Here is a 19,638-nt window from a genome sequence, read left to right as displayed (position 1 = left end):
CCCCTGTTCATGCTCTGTCTCTCCCTGTCTCAAAAATAAATAAAAAAACGTTAAAAAAAAAATAAATGTACTCAGCTGAATAAAAAAAAAATATCTAAGTGGAGAGTGCAAGTCTCATACCATCTGGAATCCAGGGTAGAGGTGGGGGGCTGTGGGTGGAAATTTGAGCCTTGAGTGTATAAATAGTTCTAACACGGTGAGATTCGCGGCTACCACCAAGAGAATGATTATAAGACGAAAAGAAACCCGAGAACTGGGTTCTGGGACACTGGAACAATTGGAAGTTGGGAAATGTGGATCGTTAGACTCCAGTTGGGAACCACCGCCGTAACCGTCTAAACTCGAGAACTACATCTCCCAGAATCCTCTCTGCCCCAGGCTTCCGAGTTAGAAGCCGCCTTTGAAGTCCCGCGAGAGTTAGAAGGCGGAAGTGAAGCGGAAGCCATTGCTCTCGGGAGGCGATTGCGGCTATACACATGGGCAGAGGAGGCGTCCATCGCGGCTTTCACCCCGTTGTTGGGGACTCTCCACTTCCCCGCGACAGACCGCACCTGCTGTATGAACTTGACGTCCTTTCAGCGGCAGCTTCCGTGACCTCCATTCCACCCAATTCTAACGTCAGCCTTGTAAGCCCCAATTTCCTCACTTAACCCTTTACCCTCGGTCTTCCCGAGGACACGAAAGGCCCATAAGGCAGGGAGGAGTAATTGGGGACAGAGACCTGGGACCGGAAAGCCAGGCAGCCCGGTGAGGAGTGTGCTTTAGACTCTGTGATCAACGACATGAAATGCTGGTACGCGAGGACTGAAATTTAGGACCGCTGTGTTTAGGACAAGGGGAGGCACTGATGATCCGGTTTTAAAAAAAAAAAAAGACCCCTTGGGGTGGAGAGGGAGAAGCCCCGCCCAAGTGAATTCAGGACTTTATGGTGGGGTCTGTCCGGAACGGGAGACCGGGAGGGTAATACCTTCCTTTTCTTTTGCGGTCCATTTTGTCCAATATTAATAGAGGCACACCGGCTTCCTATTAACATTTGTATTGAATGTTAAATCTTATATTTAAAACTTTTCCGTGAACTTCCCTGTTATTTTAGTTGACTGGTGTAAACAGCCTATAACTGGATTTAAAAGTTCACTTCAAAAAAAAAAAAAGTTCACCTCAACGTTCTGTTATTTAACCTGAGAGTTAGTCCATTAACATTTATTGTGATTACTATTTTGCATTGATTTTTACTATCTTATTGTGGTTGCTATTTATCCTTTTCCTTTCAAATATTTTTTAATTGGAATATAAAACATGCAAAAAAAAGTATGAAAACACTCTTTGCAAAAAACAAAAACAAAACCAAAAACACACACTCTTAAAAGAACAGTGGTAAAGCGAATCTACAAACCAGACCAAGAAGGAGATTATGAAACATCGAACCTGTGTGGTCATTCCTGCATCCCCCTCATTCCCCTTAAATTCTTTTAAGGATTTTACTGTTTATATGTTTTTCCAAAAATGCATTTCCTAATTTGGTAATTATTTGTGAATGGACTCACTCAAGTGCTTTCAGAGACATTCTTTTTCCATTAATGCAAGTACACTTTTTAAAAAAAAAAATTTAATGTTTATTTTTGAGAAAGACTGTGTGAGCGGGGGAGGGGCAAAGAGAAGGAGACAGAATCGGAAGCAGGCTCCTGGCTCCAAGCTGATTCGGGGCCGGGGCTGGAACTCACAAACCGTGAGATCATGACCTGAATGGAAGTCTACCGCTTAACCGACTGAGCTACCCAGGCGCCTCTGCAAGTACACTTTTTAATTTAGAGATTTTTAAGTACCTTGTAGATGAAGTGCATACACTTACCCATTCTTTTTCAGACACTTCGTGGCTTAAATTTTAGGGTCAGTTTAGAGTTCCCCATACTTGCGTTTTCTTTTTCCTTTTTTTTTTTTTAAGTTTATTTGTTTTGAGAGAAAGAGTGAGAGCATGGGAGGGGCAGAGAGGGAGAGAGAGAATCCCAAGCAGGCTCTGCGCTGTCAGCACGAGCTTGAGGCGGGACTGGACCTCATGAACCCCTGAGATCATGACCTGAGCTGAAACCAAGAGTGACACTTAACCGACTGAGCCACCCGGGCACCCATGGAGTTTTTATTTTCAAGTTGTGTTGAATATGTATGTGAGTTTTTATAATGTTGGCATTATTTCATTGAATCTTACAATTAATCTTATTATATCTATTTATTGATATAGAATGTTTGCTTGTATATTCTACAATGCTTTTCAATGAAGTTTTAAAGGATTTAAGGAGTTGGGGCAGTTGGGTGGCTCAGCTGGTTGAGTGTCCAACTTCAGCTCAGGTCATGATCTTGTGGTTCATGAGTTCAAGCCCCACATCCAACTCTGTGCTGACGGCTCAGAGCCTGGACCCTGCTTTGGACTCTGTGTCTCCCTCTCTCTCTGCCCCTCCCCTGCTCCCACTCTGTCTCTATCAGAAATGAATAAATGTTAAAATTTTAATAAATAAAGGATTTAAGGAGTGTGTGTGTGAGAGAGAGAGGGAGAGTTTTGTTGTTAGATTTATTTATAGGATCTTTGTTTTTAGTGCTTAGGAATGTTTTTTTCCCAAGGGCTTGGTGTATTGAATTTGGGTTGGTTTTTGTGTAGTGTTTTGAATGTTCTTCATAGACAGTTTTATCCTCTGTAGAATAAATAGTAACTACTTTTATTTTCCGTTTGCATCATTCATTTTTTATTATTTACTTTGCTGGACTCGCTGGAGACTTCTGATAGCAAACTCTAGGTAGTCCCATTTTTCCCCCCAACCTTGAAAGGTAATTGACTTTTTATGTTGGTCGAAGCTTTTTTTTTTTTTTTTAAGATAGTAAAGGAAGCTCCCTTCTTTTCCTAGTTTAAGAGTTTTTTCTCATGAAAGGTTTAGGCTTTTAACAAGTGAATTATTTTTTTTCTGGAATCTGCTTTGATTATCTGTTTATCTGTATATTTCTAGTACCTTAAACAGTGCCTGGCTTGTGGTACTACTGTTGTGTATTGAATGCATGAGTGAATAGTGTGATTTTCTTACTTGTCTGGTAATGTGGCAAATTAAATCAATTGGTTTTCTAATGATTCATGACATTTGCGTTGGTAAATAACTTACTTGTAAAGGTAGGCACTACTGTATCATTTTTGGCTTCCATTTGCTAGTGTGTTTGGAGATTTGGATCCATGTTTGAGTAAAATTGGCTTGTAATTTTCCTTTTCTGTTTCAGGTTTATGCCAGTCTCATAAAATGGGGTGGGAATATTCCCTTTTTTCTAAACTCTGGAATAGTTTGCCTAAGAATAGAATCCCTTGTTCTGCAAAAGGGAGCTGCACCAGGAAAAAACCATTTAGGTCTGGGGTTTTCTTTGTGGAAATTTTTTGAGCAGTTGTTTCTTTGTTTCAGTTCCTTTAAAGGTCATAGGGCATCCAAGTTCTTTATTTCTTTATGGTAAGTAAAATTTCTTTAGGGATTTACTCATTCCTTCTAAGGTTTAAATTGTATACTCAAAGTCGTTAATGTTTTTATTATATTTTTAATGTTTGTTACATCTGTAACATAATCTGGTTTTTCATTCATAGATTTTCCTTTTTAAAAAATAAAACAAGTCCTGCCAGAATTTTGTGAGTTTTGTTTTTCTTAGAGAACTTTTGCCTTGATTGAACGACTTCATCATATGTATGTCTTTCATCTCGTAACTTTCTGCTCTTTATAATTTTCTTCCTTTTGCTTTTTTGCAGTATTTCTTTCCAGTTGCTAACATTGGATACCTGTCGCGTTCCAAAGAATTTCAGTGTATTTTATTATATTTCAGTTATAAATATTACGTATTATGACTTCTTTGACATGTGAATTATTTAGAATTTTTTTCTTTTTTAATACTCATTCCTGTGACATTTTTCTCGTTACCCTTTGGACACTGTTTGCTAACTTCATTGCATTGTTTTCAGAGATAGATGCCATTTTCTGAGATACGTTGTACCTGTGTGGTTGGAGTTTATAGTAGCTAGGGTATACTGTTTCGTCTTGTTCAGTATGCATATAGTTACTGAATCATCTGCTTGAACCGTGTTAGTGAGACCTCTGGTGGTGGCTTTGTCCATGCTCCTTAGACTTCAGTCTTTTTTTATTTTTTATTTTTATTTTTTGAGTAGGCTCCATGCCCAGCATGAAGCCCAGTGCGGGACTTGAATTCACCACCCTGAGATCAAGACCTGAGCGCTGAGATCAAGAGTTGGACGCTTAATCAACTGAGCCACCCAGGCGTCCCTCTACCTTTGTGTGTGTGTGTGTGTGTGTGTGTGTGTGTGTGTGTGTGTGTGTGTATTTGAGGCTGTTAAAACACATATATGTGCACATATGTATATATACATATATGTAGGGGTTTTTTCTTGAATTGTACTTCTTTTCGTTATGTAATACCTCAGTTTTCTCTGAACCTTTTTGCCTTAGTTCTTTCTGTTGGATACTAATGTATTTAAACCAGATTTAAAAGAAAAGTGTGTGTCTTGTATATCTTCTTTTTATTTCCATTCTTGCTATATCTTTATGTTTTAGATGTCTGTTGTAAACAGCATATAGCTTGATTATTTGTTTAAATTTTTTTTTGATGTTTGTTTATTTTTGAGAGAGAGAGAGAGAGAGAGACAAGAGTGTGAGCAGGGGAGGGGCAGAGAGAGAGGGAGACACAGAATCCAAAGCAGACTCCAGGCTCTGAGCTCTCAGCACAGAGTCTGACGCGGGGCTCAAACTCATGAACCGCAAGGTCATAAGCTGAGCCGAAGTTGGACACTTAATGGACTGAGCCACCCAGGCGCCCCTAACTGGGTTGTTTTTAACCTGTTTTGAGAATATCTATATTTTAGTTGAAGTATTTAGTCTATTAAATCTTGTGTGTTAACATATTTGCCTGTTGAATTTGTCCTTTTTCTATTTTTCCTTTCCTCTAGCTTCCTTTGATTTGAATGTTTTTTCATTTCACTTTTTTTCCTCTGTACATTTTGATTTTATATCCATATTTATTTACCCTGAAGAGGTTAGCCTTAGAAGAGAGAGCAGACATCTCCTTGTTTGTAACAGGAGAGGAGGAGAGTATCACAGATCGGTTTTGGGAGGAATTTTGTTAGAACTTTATAGAAACCAGAAAGTTAGAAACACTCCTGTTAACTTTTTAAAAGTAAAGTATAATTTACCGTGAAGACAGTACACAGATATTACATCACTTTGATGAATTTTTTGACACTTGTGTACATCGTGTAACCACTAGCTAAAAATAAATGTGAAGAATATTTCAGTTGCCCCAGAAAGTTCCTCTTGCTTCTTCAGTTTCTCCATCTCATGCTCTTCCACCGAGGCAGCCGTTTTTTTTTACTTCTATCGACTGAAATAAACAAGTTTTGCTAACAACCTAAATAAGTCCACCTACTCGTGGATGTCCTATGACTGGAATCGTAGAGCATTTTTTGTGTATAGTTTGTATTGGTCAACGTCGTGGAGTTTCCACCGTGTTGTGTGTGTCACCAGTTAGTGTTTGTTCAGTAATACTCCATTGCACATACCACAGTGTGTTTATCCGTTCTGTTGTTGATGGATATTTAGATTGTTTACAGTTTGGGGCTATTATGAAATCAGATTGCTGTGAACATTTTGTATGAGTCTTTGTAACGTATTTAAAATTTTTCTCTTGGGTAAATATCTATGAGTGGAATGGCTGAGTCAGATGGTAAAGAAACTGGCAAAATGTTGTCCAAAGTAGTTGAACCAGTTCAACCTCAGCCACGCATCCTGGCCAACGTTTGATGTTGGCAGTCTTTTTTATTTTGGCCACTCTAGAGGGTTAAAATGCTGGATCTTTTGTTTTGTTTGCATTCATCTGATAACCAATGACGTTGAATACCTTTTGACAAGTTTATTACATTTGTCATTACGTTTTGTGCTGTAGCTTTTTTTTGTTGAATTGGTTTTTTAATTTTGTTTTATAGGAGTTCTTTATGTAATCTGAATATACGAGCTCTTTGTTAAGTGTATGTACTACAAATATATTTTTTAAGTGTATCTTGTGAGAGAGAGAGAGGGAGAGAGTGCATGCATGCACACACACGAGCAGTGGTGAGGGGCAGAGAGAGAGGGAGACTGAGAATCCCAAGCAGGCTCTGTGCACTGTCAGCACGGAGCCCAATGCAGGGGCTTGATCCCATGATCCACAAGATCATGATCTGAACTGGAATCAAGAGCCAGACACCCCATACTACAAATATTTTTTCCCAATCTGTGGCTTGACTGTTCATTTTGTTTAAAGTTTATAGCAGCTTTATACATAATTGCGCAACTGTTTTTTTTGGAATTGAGGTATAATTGACAAAACGTTAGTTTTAGGTGTACAGTGTAATGATTTGATATTTGTGTGTATTGTGAATTGAACACCACAATGAGTCTCTAGTTAACATCATTGCCATACAGAGTTACATTTTTTTTTCTTGTGATGAAAACTTTCCAGATCTACTCTCTCAGCTACTTTCTTTTTTTTCCGTCGAAGTATAACAAACACAACGTTACAGTCGTTTGGGTACAAAAACCTATTCTGTGCTCACAAGTGTAGCTACCACCTGTGACCGTACAGTGTGTTACAATATCTTTGACTATATTCCTTGTTGGTACCCTTCTCTAGCGACTTTTAAATATACTACAGTATTAATAACTAGTCACCATGCTGTGCATTGTATCTCCATGATTTACTCATTTTATAACTGGAACTTTGTACCTTTTGATGCTTTTCACCCATTTCACCCACCCTCTGATTCAGGCAGTCTGTTCTTTGTATCCATGACCTATTTTGTTTTGTTTTTTGAGATTCCACATAGAAGTAAAAATAGATATTTAGATCTTTCTGTCTGATTTATTTCACTTTGCGCAATGCCCTCAAGGTGAATCCGTGCTAGCAGATGGCTAGAGTTCATTTTTTTTTAAGTTTATTTACTTATTTTGAGAGAGAGAGAATGAGAGAGAGAGAATCCCAAACAGGCTCTGCGCTGTCAGTGCAGAGCCCAATGCGGGGCTCTATCTCATGAACCATGAGATCATGACCTGAGCTGAAATCAATAGTTGGATGTTTAACCCACTGAACCATCTGGGCACCCCACTTGTAAGATTCTTTTATGTGTTTCAGATATTAACTCTCTATCAGATATATGATTTGCAAATATTTTTTTGTTAGGTTGCCTTTTAAATTTTTTTTTTTTAATGTTTATTCATTTTTGAGAGAGAGAGACAGGGCACTAGCAGGGGAGGGGCAGAGAGAGGGGGAGACACAGAATCCAAAGGCCCCAGGCTCTGAGCTGTCAGCACAGAGCCTGACATGGGGCTTGAACTCACAAACCATAAGGTCTTGACCTGAAGTCAGACACTTAACCGACTGAGCCACCCAGGCACCACGCCTTTTCATTTTGTTGATGGTTTCCTTTATTGTACAGAAGCTTTTTAGTTTGGTGCAGGCCCACTTATTTTTGCTTTTGTTTTCTTTGTTTTCCGTGTCAAATCAGAATTGCCAAGACCAGTGTCAGGAAGCTTACTGCCTATGTTTTGTTTTAGCTTTGTGGTTTTGGGTCTTACATTCATGTCTTTAATCATTTTGAGTTCATTTTTGTGTATGATGTAACATAGTGGTCCAGTTTCATTCTTTTGCATGTGGCCATCCAGTTGTCCCAACATTATTTATTAAAGAGACTGTCCTTTCCTTGTATATCCTTGGTTCCTTGTCATAAAGTTAATTGACTGTGTATGTATGCCTTTATTTCTGGGATCTCATTTCTGTTTCATTGATCTTTGTGTGTTTTATGCTAGACTATTAATTTTCTTCATGATTTTGTTTGAAAATTTGTATTTTTGGTAAAGGCCAACTTAATGATTTATTAATATTCTGTGTCTAGACTAAAATACTGTTGTGTAACTTAAGGTTGTTAAAATATTTTCTATGGTTTTTATGTTGTGGTTTCTGTTTCATCTCAGAAAGGTTTTTAATTCAAGTTGTTGCTTATGCAGTGATAAAAGATAATGTAAAGTTCCTGTTACCCATTGAGTTCTTTCAGTGGCATTTTTTTTTTTTTTAAGTAATGTCTACACCCATCGTGGAGCTCAAACTCAGGACCCTGAGATCAAGAGCTACATGGTCTCCCAACTGGAACCAGCCAGGTGCCCTTGGTACCATTTGTTTGTTTGTTTAATGTTTGTTTATTTTATTTTATTTATTTATTTTTTTAATGTTTTTATTTATTTTTGAAGGATAGAGAGACCGAGCGTGAGCAGGGGAGGAGCAGAGAGAGAGGGAGACATAGAATTTAAAGCAGACTCCAGGCTCCGAGCTGTCAGCCCAGAGCCCGACGCGGGGCTTGAACTCACGAACTGGGAGATCATGACCTGAGCCGAAGTCGGACACTTAGCCGACTGAGCCACCCAGGCGCCCCGAATGTTTGTTTGTTTTTGAGAGAGAGCACACATGTGAGCTGAGGAGGGGTAGAATGAGAGGGGACAGAGGATCTGAAGCAGGCTCTATCCAGTCTCTGAGCTGTCAGGACAGAGCCTGATGCAGGGCTCAAACTCATGAATCATGAGATCATGACCTGAGCCGAAGTGGGATGCTTAACCACTCAGTACCATTTGTTAAAAAGACTGCTTTCCCTACTGAATTTATTTGTTCTTTTAATGAAAATCGTTTGTACACATGTAGGTTTGTTTCTAACTCTGTTCTGTTCTAATGACCTGTTTGTCTGTTACTTATTCCATCCATTACTGTGATAAAGTTAGTACAAATCCTCTACGTTTGTGTTTCTTTCTTAACATTGTTCCTGCTCCTCTAGATCTTTTGCATTTTGGTTCACATTTTAGATTTGGTCTGTAAACTCATTTTTTTTTTATTTGGGATTACTGTGAAATGAAAATAAGATTACTTGTTGAAAGCGTAATGATGAGACAGTTTTTCATTTGGGAAAAACTGGCAAGATTTGTACATGGTTTTTAGGCAACTGGAAGGTCAGGTTGCCTGGTAGGCTTTTCTTGAATATAAATACTCCTTTTGCAGCTGAGTTTGGGAGGTCACCAGTTGTGTGCAGACTGGTCTTGCCAATTACCTTCAGAGAGGAGGTGAATGGTTGGAATGAATCATCCAAGGTTGGTCCTTTGGCTGGTAGGAATTATATGGGCAGAGAGTCATAGAAGTGACGGATATTGATGATGACTTCCCACTGGGTAGGCGGGGTGGTGAGAGGAGGAATTTGCTGTTAGAGAGCAAGATGGAAGCAGCATGGGTGGCCTGGAATCCTCTCTCAAGTGAGAGAGGTCGTGTGAGAAGAGTGTCGGAGAAGAGGTTTTTGTCCAGAGAGATTTTGGAATCATTGCCTGCGAGGTGAAGGTGATTCCAGTGATGACACGGCCTGGGCTGTGGCCAGGGTGTGTGTGTGGGTGTGGACTGAGTGGCCAAAAGGCACTGGAGGTTGGAACGCGTGGCTGTAGGTGGACGGACCCCGCGGCTACTAGAACCATCCTAAACCTTGGTAAGCCTTGAAGTTGAAAGGAAGACAAGTCTGGAGCCCAAGTGTTTAACAAGTAAAGGAGTCTGATGGAGTTGTGCTTGGCAACAGATCACACGGGAGAGTGGATCTGAATCTTATTAGGCACATCAGGGACCTTCTCCACATTGGCCCAGAGGACTCACCTGAGTAAGATAAAGGCCCAAGATCAGACAGAACTTGCTGCTCCAAAGAAGAGATGGTGGAAAAGCAAAGTCAGAATTGTCCTGTGAGCGGAGAGGTGGGAAGTCTTTGTCCTACTGGTCTTTTTCTCATTTACTACAGATGCCTGCTCGAAGAGTCCCGTGACAGCGAGAGGGAAGCCTCCTGCTGCCAGTGCCCTATTCTGGCAGATTGACTGTCGTTCTCATAGGATGGCAGCTCCTGGTCTGTCTCCCACGTGTGGTAAGTTCCTGGGGTGATAATGAGTGCCCTCAGAAGTCATGCGTAAGTGGCCCCTGGACTTCCCGGAGATCAGGGGTGTGCATGGCTAGGGGGAGGTCTGCCAGGAAGGGTGGGGGAACTGACAAGCAGTGGGGGCAGAGTCCTGGGAGCCCCCCACGTGACTGTGTCTGACTTGTGAGTTTGGGTGAAGTAGGGATTGTGTGTGGTTGGTGTGTAAGGAAAGACAGGTCGTGGGTAACCCTGTTACCTATTTATTATTACTGTTATCGTTATTATTAAATATTTTATCTGTAAGTAATCTCTACTCCCAGCATGAAGCTCAGACTCATAGCCCTGATATCAAGAGTTGTGTGCTCCACTGACTGAGCCTGCCAGACACCCATGTTTTGTTTTGTTTTGTTTTAGTTATATTTGTTATTTATCCCGTATTATTGTGAAAAATCTGAGCCAAGTAAACGCTCTACCTGCTAGAGTTTTAATTTCTTCACTCATTGGTTGAGAGCGTGTATTGCTTTTTTATGGGTATGTCAGCCTGCCATCCTTTCCCCTGTCCCTGAGTGGGGCAGGGCTCCTCTGGCCTGTTACAAGACATGGTGTGTGTGAGACAGACGAGGATAGGCACTGCACACCTAGCACACTTACAGTTGCATGGGCAGCTTCCTGATCTGTGAGTGTCGGGCAGGCTTTAATCCTCATGGATCCGCTCCTCTCTAGCTGCGTCCGTCCAGGACCCTGCCTATATCAAGGAGTCAGAGATTCATCCCTCCAGAGACCATTCCTGTCCCCAGGATGTGGACCTGTTTGCTTGCAGTGGCCTGGAGCCTCCTGTGCCAACCAGTGTGGGTTCTCAGGTAGAAGATCTCTGGGCCTCTGGGGGGTGGGAGAGGCACTTCCCTAGGATGCCCCCAGTGCCACCTGTTAGAGTTCTTTTAGAGCCTCACCCAGGCTGATCACTGCCTGATCAGGGCACAGGAGAAAAAGCCAGAGACAGGTGCAAGGCCGTCCTGGTATCGGGGACGTAAGGGGAAATGACTAACGTAGCAGGTGTTTCTCTCATAATACAACTCAGAATGCTCAGGCCAGGCTAGAAGTGGAGAGATTTGGTCCCAGGTCAGCAGTGTTGCATGTGATGTGACGAGATCACCTCCTAGTGAAGAGTCCCCAGAGCCCCATCTGGAAGTCCTGTGTTCAGAGTCTCTCATGCCCAGCCTCAGTCCATCTCTGTGGACACAGACGGGATGGTTTCTTACTGACCCCAAATATGTGTGGTGATTCAGGAGTCAGTGACTTTCCAGGACGTTGCTGTGGACTTTACTGAAAAGGAATGGCCCTTGCTGGATTCTTCACAGAGAAAACTGTACAAAGATGTGATGTTGGAGAACTATAGCAACCTTGCTTCAGTGGGTAAGGCTGGACTCCTTTCTCTGTTCGTGTAACAGATGTTTTTGTTTTAAGTACTTGCTGTGACCCAGGGACTGTGGGGATTTGGAACACAACGTGAAAAAGCCGTCCTCATACTCCCCCGCCCCCCATGGTGACCCCCAACGGTTGCCAAGACCTGCCCATTGCATTGACCTTGGAGGTCATCAAGTGTGTCTGAGCCTGGGCATAGGTTTCTGAGTTGAGCAGTCTTCATTCTTTTGAAGGGCAAAGCGTGTCGGTGTTTGTGGCTTTGTGTTTTATGAAAGCCTTTCACTGTGTTTCTTAGAAATTGGGCACCACCATTTCGCTGCTCCTAAGTCAGACTTGTCCACCTTCAGAGCACTGAAGATCAAAACATTGACCCCAGCCTAACGGAAGGGGTTGTCCTCTGCACGATCCTCCCCCAACATGTGTCTTTCCCCGTGAGTAGGGTATCAGGTGGGCAAACCCAGCCTTATCTCCCACTTGGAACAAGAAGAGGAGCTGAGGACAGAGGAGAGGGGACTTCACCGAGCCACATCTCCCGGTAAGCACCAGGCAGACATGGGTGCTTCTGGGCACCTGCTTTACTTAGTGATGCCGGGCAGGGAGGTCCATGAGGAAATGTCAGCCAGGGAAATCTGAGAATGCCCCTTCTCCATTTTCGCACAAGTCCTTTGGTCTCACTGTCCTCTCCTATGTATGTATGTCTGTGTTTCTTCCTTTTCCTTTTATCTATGTGCTGACTGACTTATTCACTTATTGGTTTACTTACTTTCCACTGAGATACTGTGTTAGTTTCAGGTGTACAACATAGTGACTCAATTTTTGTATGTATTGCAAAGTGATCACCACAGTAAATCTGATTAACATCCGTCACCACACGGGTACAAAACAATTTTTTTCTTGTGATGAGAACTTTTAAGATTTACTGTCTTAACAACTTTTTTGTTAAATTTATTTTGAGAGAACGAGTTGGGGAGGGGTGGAGAGAGCATGAGGGAGAGAATCCCAAGCCGACTCTGTACCCTCAGTGCAGAGCCCGACGTGGGAATCGATTCCATGAACCATGAGACCATGACCTGAGCCGAAATCAAGAGTCAGACATTTAACCAGCTAAGCCACCCCACTCCCCTCTTAGCAATTTTCAGTATAATACAGACTTATTAATTATAGTCACCATGCTGTACCCTACAGCCCAGGACTTACTTGTTTCCCAACTGGAAGTTTGTACCTTTTGACCCCCTTCACACCTATTTTGCCCACCCGCCACCTCTGACAACCATCACAGTCTGTTCTCTGTATCCACGAGCTCAGTTCTTTTGTTTTGTTTTGTTTTGGGGGGTGGTGGTTGTTTTTGTTTTTGTTTTTGTTTTTTTTTAGATTCTACACAGAAGTGAGATCATGCAGTCTGTCTGTCTCTGTCTTATCTTAGCATTATGCCCTCAAGACCCATCTGTGTGGTTGAGTGGGAAGATTTCCTTCTTTTTATTTTTTTACGGCTGAATAATAATCTATTGTGTGTATATGCCACATTTTCTTTATTCATCTGTCAAAGGACACTTAGATTGATTCCATACCTCGGCTATTGTAAATAATGCTGCTGTGAACGTGGGGGTGTGGATATCTTTTCAAGGTAGTGTTTTTGCTTTCTTTGGGTAAATCCCCAGGAGCAGAATTGCTGGGCTTCGTGTGTAAATTTGACCTGTCCACGTGAGCTTTGTCCCATTCTTTCACACTCTGCACCCCTGATCGTACCCTTCTGTTGTTATCCGTGTTGCTCTTTGAAGAGTTATTCCTTAGTGAATCTAGTTAAGTGTCTCCTCCGCCATCACCAGGTATCTCACAGAGCCACATTGCACAGGCATTTTTATCCCCATGTGTGTTCTTCCTTTCAACATTGCTTTTCCTTCTTTAAGGTTAGTTTTGCAAAGAAATCCCCCTGTTTTCATCAGCTGTCATCTCAGTGTTTCCTTTCTCCAGCCAACATTTCTTTCCTCAGGTTAATATTTTTCCAATTTGTTGCAGATTGGGAGACTCCATCTAAAAGCAAATGGTCCATTCTCATGGAAGACATTTTTGGCAAGGAAACACCCCGTGGTGTAACAGTGGTAAGGTTTCCTTGGGATGATCCCTGGTTTTCTGGACGGGAGAAGGCTGGGGCAGCCTGTTAGAAAAGCAGCTCAGGAACCAGCAAGTGGTATTCCCTGAGAGGCACCTGTTTCAGACACTGTTTCCCACAGCTTTGGGGGAAAACCCTAAACTTAGCCTCAGATAATGAGCGTTGGGGTTCAATTCAGGTTTAAACAGTAAACAGTAAAAGCTTTGTGAACGTTACTCATGTGGAGCCTCAGGGCGTAGCCTCCACTGTTTCATTTGCTAGACCCCAAGTGGGACGTGAACAGTACTGTTGCACTCCAGTCACAGCGTCATTGGTCATAGGGCCTGTTTCTACTCCTGTGAGTGTACATGGGGAGGACTGGATGGCTCTTAGGGGCGTGGGGAGCTGTGGGAAATGCCCTAGTCACTCCTCTCTCAATCAGCAGGAAAGAACACGTCTTGGGGAGAAACCCGCCGAGTACACTCACCTGTTTGAAGTCTTCAGCATGGGCACCCACCTTACCCAGCAAATGGGAAGGCACCCTGGCAAGAGGCCCTATCACCGGCGGGACTGTGGGGCGGCCTTTAAGAACAGGTCACCTCTAACCCAACACGTGAGCATTTACAATGGGAGAAAAATGCACGAATGCCACCAGTGCCAAAAAGCCTTCACGACGAGTGCTTCCCTCACGCGGCACAGGAGGATCCACACTGGGGAGAAGCCCTACGAGTGCAGCGCCTGCGGGAAAGCCTTCAATGACCCCTCTGCCCTTCGGAGTCATGCACGAACTCACCTCACGGAGAAGCCCTTTGACTGCAGTCAGTGTGGAAACGCCTTCCGAACCCTCTCCTCCCTGAAGATACACATGAGAGTTCACACCGGGGAGAGACCTTACAAGTGTGATGAGTGTGGGAAGGCGTACGGCAGGAGCTGCCACCTCATTGCACACAAACGGACACACACTGGAGAGCGACCGTATGAATGTCACGACTGTGGGAAAGCCTTCCAGCATCCCTCACACCTCAAAGAGCACGTCCGAAATCACACTGGAGAGAAACCCTACGAATGCACACAGTGTGGGAAAGCCTTCCGATGGAAGTCGAACTTCAACTTGCACAAGAAGAACCACATGGTAGAGAAAACGTATGAGTGTAAAGAATGTGGGAAATCCTTCGGCGATCTCTTGTCACGGAGGAAGCACATGAGAATTCATATTGTGAAGAAACCCATCGAATGTAGACAGTGTGGGAAGGCGTTCAGAAACCAGTCCATCCTGAAGACGCACATGAATTCCCACACCGGAGAGAAGCCGTATGGGTGTGATCTGTGTGGGAAAGCCTTCAGTGCGAGCTCAAACCTGACCACACACAGGAAAATACACACTCAGGAGAGACGCTATGAATGTGCCGTGTGCGGGAAAGTGTTTGGGGATTACTTGTCCCGGAGGAGGCACATGAGTACTCATCTCGTAAAGAAACGTGTTGAGTGCAGGCAGTGTGGGAAAGCCTTCAGAAACCAGTCCACCCTCAAGACACACATGAGAAGTCACACAGGAGAGAAGCCGTACGAGTGCGATCACTGTGGGAAAGCCTTCAGTATAGGCTCAAACCTGAACGTGCACAGGAGGATACACACCGGGGAGAAGCCCTACGAGTGCCTGGCCTGCGGGAAGGCCTTCAGCGACCACTCATCGCTTCGCAGTCATGTGAAAACTCACCGGGGAGAGAAGCTCTTCGTGTCTTCTGTGTGGAAAAGGCTCCAGTGATGCGTCTGCCTTCAGGGAAACACGAGAGCTCAGACGGGGCCCAGTTGGTGTCATGGCTGGGAAAGACTTGTTTTTCCTCATCACTGTGGGCATTCGCGAGAACTCATGCTAGGGGGCAAAACTATACCTGTGGTATGCAGGAGTCAGGTGCGCATTCAGCTCTTAAAAAATGAGAACTTAGGGAGAGAGACCGTAGCTTGGTATTTAATGTCAGAATGACCTTAGCACCACCAGCACCTTCTGGGCATACGAGCGAGCGCACCAGGGACTTAATGGTCTCACACCGTATTCTTGATGAACAAAATCATACTAAAGAGAAAAACCTATAAAATAGGAATGTGGGAAAGTCTATAAGAGAGGTCAGCAAACTGGCCGACTGTCTATTTTTGTATGGCTTGCAAACTAAGAATAGTTGATAACATTTTTAAAGAAGAAAAACATGTGGCAAACACCACATGTGACTCACAGAGCCTAAAACACCTACTTTCTGGCCCTTTACAGAAAAACCCAGCCAGCCCTTGGTCTACAGGAACAGTTCTAACCTGGTGGTGATTTTGCTTATCTGGAGACATTTTTGATTGTGAAAACTGGGCGGGGGGTGGGGTGCTACTGGCACATAATGCCCGGGAGCCCCTGCAGGAGAGAATTATGTGGCCCCAAATGTCAGTATTGCTGAGGTTGAGAAACCATGGCCTACAACAATCGCTCAGTTTTTATGAGACGTACTCACACTAGGAGACATTTCTGTTTAAAACTTCAAAAAGCCTAGCCAATGGAATTCTTCCAGGAAACGTGAGAACCCACACCGCAGACGGCCCGTGTGTGGAGATGATTTTAGCCGCAGCCCCCTCACTTGTGCTCATGAGAATTCATACCCTGATGGAATTTTCTAGTGAATCATGAAATTGCGTTTGTCAGTCTTTCATCATGAAAACAGACCCTCACTCATTAATTTGTAGTCTCTATTCTTAAGATCATGCTCCTCTAACACTTGGGCTTCATTACAGGTTTGTATATAGTATTATTATAATTCCATCCTTGATATGTGTTCATTTCCTTTTGGATAACTCCCTTGACCAGTGGACTGTTTGGCATTGTGTTAAATGCTATGTAACATGTGGGTATTTTTAGTACCTGTTTGTTACGAGTGTCTAAGATGCGTTGCTATCAGGGCATGATGTCTTCATCAGATGGATCCTCTGGAATGTTCTGGGCCTCCTGTCCCTGCAGGAGTGACATACACTTCTCGTTGCTCTCCCGGTGTCTCATCTTTCACATCAAGAAAATCCAAGTTTTGTCAGATTACTAAGATACCCTAGTTTTAGAAGTCTCTTAACGAGTTTTCCACAACTATTACAGTCTTTATGTCACAGCCTGGCCATTGACTGATAAGCAGATGTCACTGTATGGGCTGTTGACAAGAGAGCTCTTGAAAAGGGATTTTTCTTACCTGCATTCTTCTACAGATTTTGTTTTTGCTCTTTTCCCTACTTCTCACCTTGCAAGGAGACCAAGTACCTAGTGTTCAAAGATATGTCTTGTGACCATGAGGCTGCAAGCCACAGGCTAAAGAGGATCCTGCAGAAAAGGCACAATGATCCTGGCCCCTCCAGTCACTTCTTTGTCTACACTAGCCGTGGATATATTATTTCCAGACTTCCTATTACATGAGAAAAATATAAATAAAACTGGTTATTGGCTTAAGCTGCTTTGGATATTTCATTGTTTATGAATTTAATAATTTTTTATTGGTGGGGGAGGGTTCTGTTAATCCCAAGTGGATGCGACCTGTAATACGTGCATCGAGTCATTGGTAAGGTTTTATAGCTGCTGTGTGTGGATATAATCTGCTTATACTTTTAATTGTTGAATATGAGTTTGTTTTTTGTTTTTTTTTTACATCTTTAATCCATGTTTTAAAATTGTGTTTCAAGTCTCCGATACGCTTAAGTATTTATTTTCTTGACTTGAAGTGTCTCAGTCTTTACAGAAGCCCCAAGAAGCAGATACCATCACGATCTCCCTTTTGCATAAGGAGAATCTAAGGCAAGCAAGATTAGGTTGCTTGTCTGAGTTCAACCCACAAACAGGTAGTAGTGCTTCTGTGTCGGGCCCTGTTCTGTCTGTGCCCCACATCTGTAGCAGCCAATTGGGATTTTTGCCTTCATGGTGCTTTCTTTCTGCTTAGGGTAAGGCACTCCATAAACAAATGAGTCCGTAAATACATTGTATACTGCAAGGTGGTTAATGCAGTGGAGGAAAAGCTAAGCATGGTGATGATGAGACAGAATGTGGGGGTTCAGAGCTGTTGGGTGGGTGGAGAAAGCCTTCACCTTAGGGGGCATTTGAGCAGAGATATAAACTGACAGCACCATGTTGTAATCTGGGGTGGAGCATCCTTGGCAGTTCAAAGGCCATGAAAAAAAAAAAAAACAACTGCTTGGGACACATGCAGTAGCACAGGGGCCAGTGGAGCAAGCCTGGGAGTCCCAAGATGATGAGGCTAGAGCTGGGTCAGGGTGCCGGTCATGGGGGCACCCTGTGGATTTCCTGGAAGGACTTTGCCTTGTATTCTCCCGTGTCGTGGGAAGTCAGTGGAGGGTTTTGAACAGAGGGGTTGGCAACTAATTTCTGAATCGCTGGCTTCTGGGTTGACAGGTTAAGAAAAGGACAAGGGCACAAACAGGGCCATCAGAAAGCTCTTGCAGAATTCAGGGTAGATACAGTGGTGGCCAGCTGAGTAGTAGCGGGGGAGGCTTGAGGATCCCATTGATGAACGTAGTGGCAGTTTCCATTTCCAGATAGTGGCCTTTTGTATTCCCCTGCAGCGTACCTTTTCTGTTGCTGGTATACAGTTTGTGATTCCCGTTCTTCCCAGTTGTGAACAATGCTGCTTTAAGAAGTTGGGTCCGCACTTTCTGGAGCGTCGGTGGGTTATTCCAGGAGCGTGAATTGCTGGGTTGTGAGGTCTGTGTGTGTTCAGCTTACCGGTATGAACACCAAAGTCATTTCTGCAGTGGTTGTGTAAGGACTGGGATGTGTGCATGTGGTAACACTTGAAACAAGGTCTACCGAAGCGCACAGAGGTTCTTAACCCACACATGTACAGCTACGTTATTACACCGAGCAAATCCATGTAATCACCAGACAAGAAAAAACACTACTAGGGTAGCTGATACCCTTTCTTGCCTATGCAGGTGGCAGACCCGTCCCTACTCTCCAGAGGTAACCGGTGTTCTGACTGGCGGCGTGGCTTGGGTTCTTTGTTTTCAAACTCTGTACAAATGGAACCGAACAGGGTGTGTTCTTTTGTGTCTGTCTGATTTTGCCCAGTATTTCTGTTAAATTGACCCTTATTATTTAGAGTATCTCTAAGTACATTTTTGTGTGTGTTCTGTTTGCATATTCCACAGTTATTTAAGTACTTTGTGTCGGTTTACATTTCACGTTTCAGTTTGGGGCTCTTGTGAATAATGCTGCTATGGACACACTTTAACGTTTCTGATGGTGCACAGGTGCATGTATTTCTCTTGGGTCTGTGCCCTGGACTGAAATTTATGGGTCGAGTGGGGTGCATATGTTTATTCTTTGTACATGATGCGAATTTTCCAAAGTGGTTGTGCAACTTTGTTTTGCAACAAGCTATTTTATGACATTGGATACGATGCTAAAGTTGCCTGCCTTTTTCTTCCTGTGATTTATATTTTCCACGTATATATTCCACAAAACTCTGGATGAGTTTTGTACATACCTTCTCCCACTCCGGTGCATGTCTCCAGTGTTCTAATAGGTATATTTTCATGAGATGAGTTAATTTTAATGTCCTTGAATCTTTATGGACAGCACTCTTCTGTTCCTGTGTAAGAAATATTTGCCTACCCGGAAGGCAGGATGACATTCTATAATTTCTTCTGCAAGTTGTTTTTTCCTTTAATATATATGCCTTTAGATCTACAGTCATGTGAGATTGATTTTTGTGTGTGTTGTGTGAGGTAAGATTAAGTTTTATTTTTTCCATATTAACCCAGCATTATTTACATAAAAAGTATATCTTGGGGCACCTGGGTGGCTTAGTTAGTTAAGCATCTGACTCTTGATTTTAGCTCAAGTCATGATCTCATGGTTGGTGAGTTTGAGCTTTGTATCAGTCTGCTGAGTGTGGAGCCTGCTTGGGATTCTCTCTCCGTCTTTTCCCTGCTCATGCTCGCTCACTCGCTCTCTCTCTGTCTCCCCCCCTTTCCCCTGCTCGTGCACTCTCTCACAATAAATGAATAAGATGCCTGAGTGACCAGTCAGTTAAGCAGTGGACTCTTGATTTCAGCGCAGGTAATGATCTTGAAATTCATGGGATTGAGCCCCACATCAGGTTCCTTGCTGACA

General features: G+C 43.0%; 1 protein-coding gene across 2 annotated transcripts; it reads left to right on the top strand.

Annotated features, from left to right (window-relative positions):
- The first annotated feature begins 415 nt into the window (after window positions 1-415).
- ZNF317 (zinc finger protein 317) lies at window positions 416-16,962 on the top strand. 2 transcript variants are annotated; one of them, XM_027050134.2, is made up of 7 exons: window positions 416-626; window positions 9,872-9,991; window positions 10,706-10,842; window positions 11,269-11,395; window positions 11,844-11,939; window positions 13,421-13,503; window positions 13,936-16,962. In XM_027050134.2, exons 2-7 carry the CDS (start codon window positions 9,961-9,963, stop codon window positions 15,256-15,258), a joined length of 1,797 nt encoding a protein of 598 aa, XP_026905935.1. In that variant the 5' UTR covers window positions 416-626; window positions 9,872-9,960; the 3' UTR covers window positions 15,259-16,962. The 2 variants fall into 2 exon arrangements, with proteins under 2 accessions (XP_026905935.1, XP_026905936.1); XM_027050135.2 differs by having other exon boundaries at window positions 417-626; window positions 13,939-16,962.
- The last annotated feature ends 2,676 nt before the right edge of the window (window positions 16,963-19,638 follow it).

This window comes from Acinonyx jubatus, chromosome A2 (genome assembly GCF_027475565.1).
Source record: "Acinonyx jubatus isolate Ajub_Pintada_27869175 chromosome A2, VMU_Ajub_asm_v1.0, whole genome shotgun sequence".
Taxonomy (NCBI): domain Eukaryota; kingdom Metazoa; phylum Chordata; class Mammalia; order Carnivora; family Felidae; genus Acinonyx; species Acinonyx jubatus.
This window is presented reverse-complemented; position numbering and strand designations above follow the sequence as displayed.

Coding starts and splice junctions, on each gene's coding strand:
- ZNF317 (XM_027050134.2), top strand. CDS start 9,961: ATGGCAGCTCCTGGTCTGTCTCCCACGTGTG. Junction 9,992..10,705: donor TGGTCTGTCTCCCACGTGTG/GTAAGTTCCTGG, acceptor GCTCCTCTCTAG/CTGCGTCCGTCCAGGACCCT. Junction 11,940..13,420: donor TCACCGAGCCACATCTCCCG/GTAAGCACCAGG, acceptor AATTTGTTGCAG/ATTGGGAGACTCCATCTAAA.